At 41.9% G+C, this 12,100-nt stretch overlaps 1 protein-coding gene across 1 annotated transcript in view; it reads left to right on the forward strand.

The window, feature by feature from the left end:
- Positions 1-12,100, forward strand: part of EFHC2 (EF-hand domain containing 2) — a 60,832-nt gene that overhangs the window by 24,076 nt on the left and 24,656 nt on the right. The window contains exons 7-8 of the mRNA XM_029083124.2: positions 1,251-1,389; positions 8,521-8,686. Of these exons, the coding sequence (XP_028938957.1) occupies positions 1,251-1,389; positions 8,521-8,686 (305 nt within the window). The remainder of the gene's footprint in view (positions 1-1,250; positions 1,390-8,520; positions 8,687-12,100) is intronic.

A 12,100-nucleotide genomic window follows, 5' to 3' on the forward strand; every position in this document is an offset into this window, starting at 1 on the left:
GTGATTAGTACAGTGCTCTGCACCCACTAAGTGCTCCATAAATGCGATTGACTGGGTGTAGTTGACATTAAATTTTCATAAGTTTTGAAGTCATACAATGCTAAGAGAATGCTTGAAAATTAGGACAGTCAGTCCATCGTCTTTGAGTGCTTACACTGTGTAGAGCACTGTACTAAGAACTTGAGAGAGTACAGTACAATAGAATTAGTAGACCCAACCCCTGCCCTCAAGCTGCTTACAGTCTAGCTGGGGAGACAGACACTAATATAAATGACAATAATTGGAAGCAACTGACTTTAAAAGTATGTACATAAGTGCTGTCGGGGGAGGTGGGGTAAATGCTTAGGGGGTAAGGACTCAAGTGCATAGGTGATGCAATTGTGAGTGGGGGGATACGGGACTAGGGTGTGATGAAGCAGTGTGGCCTAGTGGAAAGAGCAAGAGCCTGGGAGGCAGGGGACCCAGATTCCAATCCCAGCTCCACCACTTGGCTGCAGTGTGACCTTGGGCAAATCACTTAACATCTCTGTGCCTCAGTTTCCTCATCTGCAAAATGGGGATTCAGTACCCCTCTCTTTCCTACTTAGAGTGTGAGCTCCATATGGAATCTAACTATCTCGTATCTCAGCACTTAGTACAATACTTGGCCCATAATAAGCACTTACCGAATGCCATTACTATTATTATTATTATTATTACATGAATGATTAGTTCAGGGAAGGCTTCCTAAGCTTGCCTCTAGGCTGTAAGCTCATTGTGGGCAGGGTATGTGTCTGTTTATTGTTGCTCTGTAGTCTCCCAAGCACTTAGTATAGTGCTCTGCCCTCAGTAAGAGCTCAATAAATATGACTGGATGAACGGAGATGTGGTTTTAGAAAGGCTATGGAGTTGGGGAGAGCATGGGACTGCCAGATGTGAGGAGGGAGCGGGGTCCAGACCGGGGGAGGGCGTGAGCGAGGGGTCAATGGCGAGAGAGAATAGAGTGGCATTAGAGGAGTGTAGTTTGCTGGCCCGGTTGTAGTGGGAGAAGAACATGAAGAGATCCAGTCAGGTGTATTAAAGCCAGTGGTGAGGAGTTTCTGCTTGATGCAGAGAAGGTTAGGCAACCACTGGAGGTTTGTCTAGGTCAAGTGAATCTATTATATTTGAATATTATATTAAATCACAGAAATTCAACTTTTTAACAAAATTCTCTCATGTTATTTTGCAATTCTCATAGCATGGTATCAAATCTGTGGTTTTTGTGCTAGACAGGACACGTGCTCCAGGAATTTTACAAAGACAATGACCTGACCCTGGGGGCTACCATCAATGTCTGGGGAAGAAAGGTCCTCCTCTGTGACTGCGATGACTTTACTAAAGAATATTATAGGACGAAATATGGAATTGGTAGGTGGCAAATACAACAGATTCTTTCTGTTGCCCAGTTTCAAATACTGCATATATTCCTTTCTCTACAGTATATTTTACTAAAAACTCCTAAAAGCATGTTATCATATAGACAAGAGGAAATAAATACCTTTCATTTGTTTTGCTTGTGGGCCTGATCATAGGCATTAAAACGACAGTCTATTTTAACCCCTTTACTCTTCCTTGCACATAATACCAATAAACCCTTCCACTTCAATTTTCCTTATCTTAAACTCAGTTCAAAGTTGAGTTATTCTGGAAAAATCTGAGCTATTTTTTTTTTTGAGAGGTTTGTGATTTACTAATCGGAGAAAATAATGTATTCTTCAGCTGTACTCATTCAAGATTCAGAAACAAGTCCTAGACTCACTGGTCTGAAATGGCTTTTCCAGATTTGTGACAGTTTAGATCTTGTAGCTTTTGGCACTCAGTGGCGTGCTTTCAGGTTTTAGTGTAAAAATTGCTGTACCATTTTAAAATTTTTAAAGCCCAGGTTTAGAGAAGCAGGAGTCAGGAGACTTGGGCTCTAATCTTGGGTCTGCCACTTGTCTGCTATATGGCCTTGGGTCAGTCATTTAATTTCTCTGGTCTCAGTTTCCTCATCTCTAAAATTGGGGACAGATACTGGTTTTCTCTCTCACTAAGGCCATGAGCTCTATGGAAGAGGTCTAATGTAGGGATAGGACAGGGACCATGTCCAACCTGATTATCTTGTATTCACTCCAGTGTTTGGCACATAGTAAGCACTTCACAAATACCACAATTATTATGGCTATTATTAAATATTACTTTCCCATTTCGGTTAAGATGGAGGCTGCCCCTCCATTTATTCCTTAACTTTCCCCAGTTCTTACTGGGTTGTTGAATTTGTTTCCTCTCCCTCATTGTCTCATCCAAGCATGGAAGCACTGCAGTTCTTTCCGCCTCCAGGGCCTCGTGTAAGGAATCAGGTCCTCAACTTTCCTCTGGGAACCTAAAATCGGCCTCTAGGTCCTTCCTCCTACATTTTTTAAAAATGGTGTTTGTTGAGCACCTACTATATGTCAAACAGTGTTCTCTATGCTGGAGTAGGTACACTGCCTTTGACACTGTCCCAATATTGAGTAAAACCGGCTCTTCCTCAACCTCCTTTTCCTCCCCCTGCTCTTTGTTATTTACCAAGCCCCCAACCCCCGCCACCCAGTGCCCTGCCAACCATTCACCCGTCAAGAGGGTAAGGGTGGAAATCCACTTTTGGGTGGGCCTTAAATGAAAATTGTAAACATGCAGCTCCAAAAGCAAAACAAAAAATAGTTACCAGGGGGCAGAGAGAGAGAACCAAAGGACTTAATTTAATTTTATATATGAAATTGTGTTCATTTTTCAGGACTTTTGAGAATTCTGAGGTTGCATTAAAGAAAAGAGAGAGGTGTGAGACAGAGAGGAAGTGGAGGGGAGGAGAGGAAGAGCAGGAGAGGGGATAGTGCGGGGGAAGGGAGATGGGAGTTGGGGGAGAAGGAGATTTGGTGCTCTTCTAACTTTTTCAGCAGCCCTTCCAAAAGCCCAGGACCAGGGAAGAGGTGAATTATCCATCCTTCCACTCCATTAGCTGGGATAAGATTTCTTTCGGGGCACTTGTGGTCCATTTCATTTGAAGATTCTTCAAAATTAGCATTTTCTCTTATTCTACCAAAAAAAAAACCTCTTAAAAAAATAACCCAAAACTAAGATCTTGCTTTTAAAGAAAATTCAGCACTGGGTTTTCTAAAACTAAAAAAAATGCAAATATAAAATTCAACTTCAGTCACTCTGACTCATTTACCGGTCACATGGCGTATATTTAAACGCACATTTTTACATTTTGCAGTTGCTTGTATTATTTCATGTTACTGAGCACCAGTCATGCACTTTGTGCATCAGCTTACTTGCAATTGGAAATACGATATTTGACAGAAAAAGACGAGTCAGAATTACTTTGAAAATTCCTACCTTTGTTTTATGCTGTGGCTAAATTACTACCTGCCAATACTTAGATTTTTAGAGCCTTTGTATTGACCTTGTGATTTTCATGTGAGTTGCTAGCTGTCCTGTTACGCTTAGAACCAGCCCAATTTATCCCACAGGCTCCAGATTTCTGTTAGGCCAAATGTTCAATAAGGCTCAAGAATCATCATAATTGTGGTATGTAAGTGCTTACTATGTGCCAGGCACTGTACTATGTGCTGGGGTAGTTATAAACAAATTGGGTTGGAGCAGCAAGGGCCTGGGAGTCAGAAGGACCTGTTTCTAATCCTGGCTCCACCACCTGTCTACTGTGTGACCCTGGGCAGATCACTTCACTTTTCTGTGCCTCAGTTCCCTCATCTGTAAAATAAAGATGAAGATTGTGAGCTTCATGTGGGACACAGACTGTCCAATCTGACAACCTTATATCTGTCCCAGCGATTAGTACAGTGCCTGGCACATTGTAAATGCTTAACAAATGCCATTTGAAGCAAAAAAAAAAGACCTGCAGTTGTCAACTTCCCTGCAACCTCCAGCCTCCCAATTCCACCAGGTCCCCTATTCACGTCTACCACCCTGATCTGGCCCCACAGGAAGAACTTTAAGCACTTATTTTGTGTCAAGCACTGTACTAAGTGCTGGAGTAAATACAAGGTTGTCTGGTTGGACACAGCCCGTGTCCCACCACTTTCTGTGATCCAGTGAACAGCCAAGCACCTCCACCCCACAGATACTTCCTTAATGTTGGCCAGGAGTAGATTTCTGAGCTTTTTTGCTGAGGGTTAGTATCTACTTCAGTGCTCAGCTCCCAGAAGGCAGGCGCTAAAGATGATACGAATCCTGGATCTGCCACTTGTCAGCTGTATGACTGTGGGCAAGTCACTTCACTTCTCTGTGCCTCAGTTGCCTTATCTGTAAAATGGTGATTAACTGTGAGCCTCACGTGGGACAACCTGATTACCCTGTATCTCCACCAGCGCTTAGAACAGTGCTCTGCACATAGTAAGCGCTTAACAAATACCAACATCATTAAAGATGATACAGTGATAGTTAGCATTGTATCACCCTCCCCTTTTTAAAATGCCAGAGAAAACAAGAATGGAAGGCCAGATGGAGGGGGTTTAATGACACAGAGAATGGTGAACTGCCCAGGCCCGAGGCCAAGATTCCTAGTATCTCTGTCTTGGGTCCAAGTCTGCTAGGGAGTTCAGGGATGATTGTAATAGCTTCTCAAGATCCCTTCCAGTTCAATTTAGGCATCGGAGAGTCGCCCTTTTTTTAAAAGACTCCCAGAGATCCATCAGAGACTCTTCCCAGGGTCTAGCATAGCAACCTTCTCTTCTTGCCTCTTATTTGACACTCTAGGTATTAGATTGCTGACCTGCAAATCACCAAACACATTAGACTTCTTAAATATAGTTAGCCTCTCATGAGTGACTTTGAATTTAATTCCTTTTTGGACCATCAATCCACACAAAGGGGGAGTAGGAATAATAATAATAATTATGGTATTAAGCGCTTACTATGTGCCAAGCACTGTTCTAAGTGCTGGGGTAGACACAAGGTAACCGGGATGTCCCCCCTGGAGCTCGCAGTCTCAATTCCCATTTTACAGATGAGGTAACCGAGGCACAGAGAAGTTAAGTGACTTGCCCAGGCCACACAGCAGACAAGCGACGGAGCCGGGACGGAGCAGACGAGTGATGGACCTCTTACTCTCAAGCCTGTGCTCTTGCCACAAGACCATGTTGCTTCTCTATCTAATCTAACTGAAATCTAGATTTCTAAGATCTGATTCGTAAAACCCTCTTGGCCCTATTTCCTCTTTAATCCATCAATCAATCAATGGTATTTACTGAATGCTTACGGTGTGTAGAGCACCGTACTAAGCACTTAGGGAGACTGCAGTGCAATTGAGTTGGTGGACAAACGCCCGCCTTCAAGGCGCTTGTAGACCGTAAGCTCTTCGTGGGCAGGAAACAGGTCTACCAACTCTGTTATATTGGACTCTCCCAGGCGCTTAGTAAAATGCTCTGCCCACAGCAGGCGCTCAATAAATACCACAGAGAGATTGTAGTCTGTGCATCCCCAACTTCAGTCTGCATGGCTTTAAGGCTTTGGGTGGGGAGGCTTTAGGGAATGGCGGAGCCTAATTTTAAAGAGGGTCAAGTTATGCAGCCGTGCAGAATCCTTGTCCTGGAATTGCTTAACCTGGACAATTGAAAAGACAGGAAACTTGTATTTTACCAACTGCCAGAGCTATTTAGTGTATTCGGATGGGCACATAGAGCACTGTGAATTTCTGAGCACTGCTACGAGAAAGTACCATTAACAGTCCCAGTTTTGTACTGCCATGTTAAAGGCTGCAAATGCTAGGCATAGTGCAGCCCCCACTGTGGCAAACGGAACTCTGTGCCGTGGTCATGCACAAGGTGGCGCTATTGGAGTGTAAGAAAATATTAAGCCATTTTCAGTAGTTAATCCACCAAAAAAATTGCGGTATTGGGAAAAGAACCTGTTAGAAAACCTGCTATTCTTGTGAGCTACAGAATGCACATTTGATCACTCGGCAATCCAACATATAGTCTCCCTCCCTCAGCCCCACAGCATTTACGGACGTATCCATAATTTATTTATATTACTGCCTGCCCACCCCTGCAAACTGTAAGCGTGTTGTGGGCAGGGAAGGCATCTACCAACTCTGTTATAGCGTACTCTTCCAAGCGCTTAGTACAGTGCTCTGCACACAGTAAGCACTCAGTGAATCTGATTGATTAGTCTGACGATGCTTGGTTTTCCAGTTCAGCGTGTGCTATATGTGGGATGTGTTATGACTTTATCAGGCATTTTTTATATAACTAACTTCCTGGACACATCCTGCACTTTCTCACAGATGATTCAAAAGCATTGCATTCTGGTATATTAATTTTGGTAATATGCTACCATGAATGTATGTTTGCCCAAAACGTGTTTCTGGAAGCTTCCAAGTAGAACAAGCCTTCCATGAATGAGTTTTTGCACTGCTTTGGATTTGTACCCTTTCCTCAGGTTTCCACTCTTCACAGATGCCTCTCTGGCCCCGAGGGAGACCACACGTTGCTTTTTTAACTGTAGATAATTTAGATATCCCGTGTCTACTTGACTCCAGGGAATGTGCCTACCAACTCTGTTATATTGTACTCTCCCAAGCGCCTAATACAGTGCTCTGCATGGAGTAAGCGCTCAGTAAATATGATTGACAGTCTTCCAGAGAGGCCAAGAGGGCTTTCATAAATATGTACTCTCTCTCTAAGAGGTCTTGAGTAATATCTGTTCCAAGAGGATTAGAAACAATTGTATTTAAGGATATAGTCAGGGAGTGGAATGCATACTGTGAAATTTCCTTTATGAAATAGTAGGTACTTCCTACTGGCAGGTTCTAAACAGTATCTATGATTTATTTCAGTGAGCCTATCTCTGCTAGATTGTCAGATCTTTGTGTTCTCTGTGTTCTTCCGAGTGCTTACAGGTGTTCTGTGTACATTGAGTGTGCAATAGATACTACTGATTGTTGGTGAAAAACGTTTCAGAGAGAAGCTACAAATGGTCAAAAGGAATGAAAACTTTTTAGTCTGTCAAGATCTCCACCCTATACAGTGTTGGATGGGTCAGATACTCTAATTTACCATTCATTCTCCCTTTCCTGGAAAGTGATGTGTTACGTTTTTACTATTCATCCCATCATACCTTTAGTGAAAGCAAAATTTCACTGAAGAAGAAATCTTAGTTTTATAAAATTCTAATGATTACCAGTGTATGGGGAAGGAATTAGAATAGGTAGTTCTTTCTGGGGTCCCCTGAAATCTCCCTTGCCATTCCAGGATCAATGTAATGGAATGGGCTAGACCTTTATTCTAGATGATGAACTTTATTCTAGATGATGCCCAGAAAAAAACTGTGCTGCTTTTAGCTTTGAGCATTACGCCTTAGCCATGCCAAACCAATACTATGTGAAATGGAGAATTTGATTTGATAAATATTGAAAACCAAACAGGATAATTCAAAGCCCCAGATGCATTTTGGGGGAACCTAACATCCAATTTAGCTATACAGGGTGGTAAAATCATAGACAAAATTTTTACTTACATTTCTTAAGTGGGCAAATAATGATTTTTGGAGCAGTTTCAGTATACTGCAGGATGGATTTACATTGCAGTTTTTAGATTGCAACAGAGGCAGCGTGGAGCAGCAGTTGAGAGATGACTTTTAATTATGATGGCATGATTGGACATAATAATAATAATACTTAAGTGCTTACTATGTGCCAAACACTATTCTAAGTACTGGGGTAGATATACGTTATCCAGGTTGGACACAGTCCCTGCCCCACATGGAGCTCACAATCTACGTAAGAGGGAATAGCATCTAATGCCCATTTTACAGATGTGGTAACTTGGGCAAAAAGAAGTTAAGTGACTTGCCTAAGGTCACACGGCAGACATGTGGCAGAGGCACAATTAGAACCCAGGTCCTCTGACTCTCAGGCTCATGTTCTTTCCGCTAGGAGAGAGGAAGTCAACGGGGTGTATGTACACAGGCTTTTGGGAGGAAAAGGACTTACAGGTAAGATAAGGGAAGGAAGGGAGAAATTTAGCCACAGGTCTGTCTGAGGAAGACGTTTGCATTTCATTTTCTTAGCCAGTGAATGAACTTAGAAACTAGGTTTTTTTGTTTGCTTTTTTGTGGGTAGGTCAAAAGCAGAGATAAAACTTAAAAACCAAAGCATTCTGTACATTTGAGGAATTTACCCAACCTTTCTGTCCTCTCCTCTTGAAACCTGAGGGGAAACCCAGGAAAATGATCACACTCCAAGTATTTAGCTAGAGATGTGAAGGCAAAGGATAAATGTTTATTCTTGCCATTTAGACTTGATTTTTTTTTTCTGCATTGAATCCATGGTGACCATTTAGTCAATTTTCCAGTTACTGTAAACATGAACAAAGCAGACTCTGACGGGAGTTCTTTCTCTTGCGTTTGAGACTGTCTGAAATACAGCTCTTCTTCATCCAGAAACACATTGAGTCTTTCAAAACTAGTCATTATCAGAGCAAAACAAAAACCAGGATTTTTTTTTTTCTTGTGTTACAGAGACGTTTACCCCGGTCCCATGTAAAGCCGCTCCTTGTCCAAAGCCAGAAAAGACCCTTCCACCGTACAACGGCTTTGGTTCTGAAGAGGACTCCCTTTGTTCCTGTGTAGGAATCCTGCCCAAACCTCCCCAAAAAGACTTCAAGAAGTTCATGGAAAAAGACAGGTATCAGATGACTGATTATTTGTCAGATAATTGCTCCATTTCCGCTTGGAATTTCTGCTGGGTGACATGTAATGATGGTGGATAGTCTACGTTCTGCTGTGGCATAGGCTTTTACTACACAACTGGGATAAATGTAATGGAATTATTTGTGAATGTTCTCACAACACAAATCTATTAGGGCATAATGCCACTGATTAAACATGTACACAAGTGCCGAGGGTGGTTATAAACGAACACGTAAGTGTAAGAGGCAGACTTTGGGTTGATATTGTTTGGGATGGTGAGAGTTAGGTGGGGAAGCCTTATTGGAGGCAGGAGAGCAAGAGCCAAGAGAAGCAGCATGGCCTAGTGGGTAGATCTTGGGCCTGAGAGTCAGAGGGACCTGGGTTCTAATCCCGGCTTCACCACTTGTCTGCTGTATGATCTCGGACAAGTCACTTCACTTCTCTGTGTTTCAGTTACCTCTTCTGTAAAATGGGGATTAAGACTGTGAGCCCCTTGTGGGACAGGGACTGTGTCTTACTTGATTACTTTGTATCTGCTCCAGCGCTTAGAACAGTGCCTGACATAATAAGTGCTTAACAAATACCACAGAAAAGAGGATTTAGGATTTCCCCATAAGAGGAGTTTCCTCAAGAACCTAACCACCACCTCACTGTGGTAGAACTCCCCATATTATTTGGCTTTCTCACGTACATAATGCAATGTAAATTTGTTCTATTATTCCCTTGCTTAATACCTTCCCAAATTCAAGGTTTCTCAAGTCTTGGCTCTAAATATTTCACATTTCACCCATGTGGCAACTTGCATGCTTCTTGCTCTTTGACAAACTATGCTATTGAAAAATTTCACTGTTTCTAGGCCTAGAACATCAAACTGCATTTTATTAAGTGAGTCATCTGGTCGGGTTTGCTGACCTGCAAATTTGTTTGTGCTTTGAAAATGTAGGCTATCAATTAAGACTATTTCTGAAGTACTTCAGAAGTACTTCCCTGGGCCATCATTTTTGAGTGCTTTCAGCTTTGGTTTCGCTAGGGAGAAGAGGCACTGTAGAAAGAAATCATCCTAGACTGGTCAAGTTGCAATGCATGGATGGATGTTGCACTGTCTCCTCAAGCTGAAAATGGAAGTCTTACATCAGGGAAATGATGAGGAGGAGGAAGCTTAAAAGGGGAAAGGGAGGATAGTCTAGGGAGAGAAGGGAAAGATTACAGCCACCCTTTATTTGAATGCAGTCTGGTTGGGAGAGATTGCTGCTGTTCTCTCTCTCCACATCCTTTGTGTTTGTTTGTATGTATGTACTGTGAGTGGCCTAGGGGTTAGAGCACGAGCCTGGGAGTCAGAAGGACCTGGGTCCCAGCTCTGCCACTTGCTATGGACAAGTCACTTCACTTCTCAATGTCAGTTACCTCATTTGTAAAATGGGGATTGACTGGGAGCCCAGTGTGGTACCTGGACCATGTCCAACCTGATTAGCTTGTATCTACCCCAGAGCTTAGTTCAGTGTTTGGCATATAATAACTCCTTAATAAATACCATAAATATGCTGAAAAATGCAAAAAATCTTATATTACTAGTAAGTTGAATTTGGCTTTCACATCTATTCTCACAACTTTGCTTTGAGGGACAGAGAGGAGGGGATGATGATGATTTCCATTTTATGCATGAGAATGCTGATGCCCAGAGTGCTTGCATGACTTGGCTGAAGTTGTACAGCAAACCAGTGGCAGAACTGGAGCTCAGAACCTGATCTTCTAGACAACATAGTCCAGGGCCCTAAAAGCAGAGCATGAGAAATAGGTAATTCTTGGAGCCCAGCGATGTGTGGTTATTGCTTATACTCTTGGGGCTAGTAACTGAACAGTCTTCAGTGTTAGCCATTTGAGAAGTGGGGACACATTTCTCAGTTTGAAATGAATGGAAAAAATTCTCCCAATTGAATAAAATTCAATAAAATCAGGGTCCTCTGGATTCTGGAATTTGAGGAATCATATTTTTGCAGTTTTCCTTCAAAGGAGGCTGCATACATACGTGCTAGCCTTTTCAATATTGTTGGTGTTGGAAAGGTGTGTAATTCTGCTGCGTAAGACAAGTGGTCACGGAAGCCATATTAAAATTTTCGAACTGCTTCATTAACTGAATTGTTGCTGTAACGGTGGTCTTCTCCAATTTGGTTTCCTTCTCCCCACTCCTCGCACTGAGCCAGGAGTATGCTTCCAAAAATCTCCACCCAGTAGGATGACATACTGTCGTTTCCATGGCAACTGATGCACTGCAGTGGTGAGGCTTGTGTGTAAGCTTAAACAATCTGAGGTCTTGAAACTGCAAGAGCCAGTAAAAGCAGAATGGCTCTAAATAAGATGATTGAATGGTCAGAAATCTTAAGTCAAGCATCTCTATTTTGAGACAGATGAAATATTCTGCATGAGGCTCCAAATAATTTAGAGGGGCAGTTATAAAATTTTTAATTACCATGTGTTTAGGGTGGTTCACAGAAGTCATAGATGGCTTCATGTATCAGCAGTAAGGTGACTGTTCCCAGACTGGTGGTGTTAATAACTGAATAATAATATTTTCAAACTTCAAATGTTCATTTTTATTCTGACTTGTTTCTGATGCCGGGCAACAGCTTCTGTAAATCATTTCTTTCTCTGGTCATTTTCCTTTCCAACATTTTAAAAAAGTCATCTATATCCATTTTGTTTACAGTGCTTTCTGAGGTGATTTCCCTGTTGATTTTGTTGTGAAGAGAGCCTTAAGTTAAACTAATTTTGGTTTTCAGAATTAAGACATATTTAATGTCAGACCTGAAAATTCCACTAGAAATTTGTTCCTTCATAACTTATTATACTATCCAAAGCTTACTTCTTTCTAGTAGAAGTGGTACCTCTTTCATATCAAAAGACCAATTCCTCTGAAGGAGGGCTAGTGCAAAACTTGAAATTTCATACACTAGCAGAGCAGATTGCATAGGATGTTAGATCATAACACTGGGGTTTCAATTCTTGGATTCAGTGAATCAGCTTGAATATTGCATCTACTCCCAGATCTAAATAGAACACCCTTATAAATAGTCACTTGTCTACTCACCTGGGAAGAATCAGATTTTTCCTTATATGTCTTTTGGAGAGGGGTGTGGACTGGAGGTAGAAGTTATTTTATACTCATTTCAAGACTAATATAGGGCATTTAATCTAATGTCCAGAGGCCAGGTATGGGTACTGTTTGATGTTTCCCCTATTCTTCAGCAATTAAGGTCAGTTGGCTGGTATGTATTAACAGCCCAGAGATTTAGTGTTGGGAGTCAGGAGACCTTTTTGAATCTATAATGGACAGAAGGAAACCAAATTGGCGCAGACAACAATTCAGATAATGAAGGAGTTTGAAAATTTTATTGTGCCTTCTATGACAGGA

This window comes from Ornithorhynchus anatinus, chromosome 18, assembly GCF_004115215.2.
Source record: "Ornithorhynchus anatinus isolate Pmale09 chromosome 18, mOrnAna1.pri.v4, whole genome shotgun sequence".
Lineage (NCBI taxonomy): Eukaryota > Metazoa > Chordata > Mammalia > Monotremata > Ornithorhynchidae > Ornithorhynchus > Ornithorhynchus anatinus.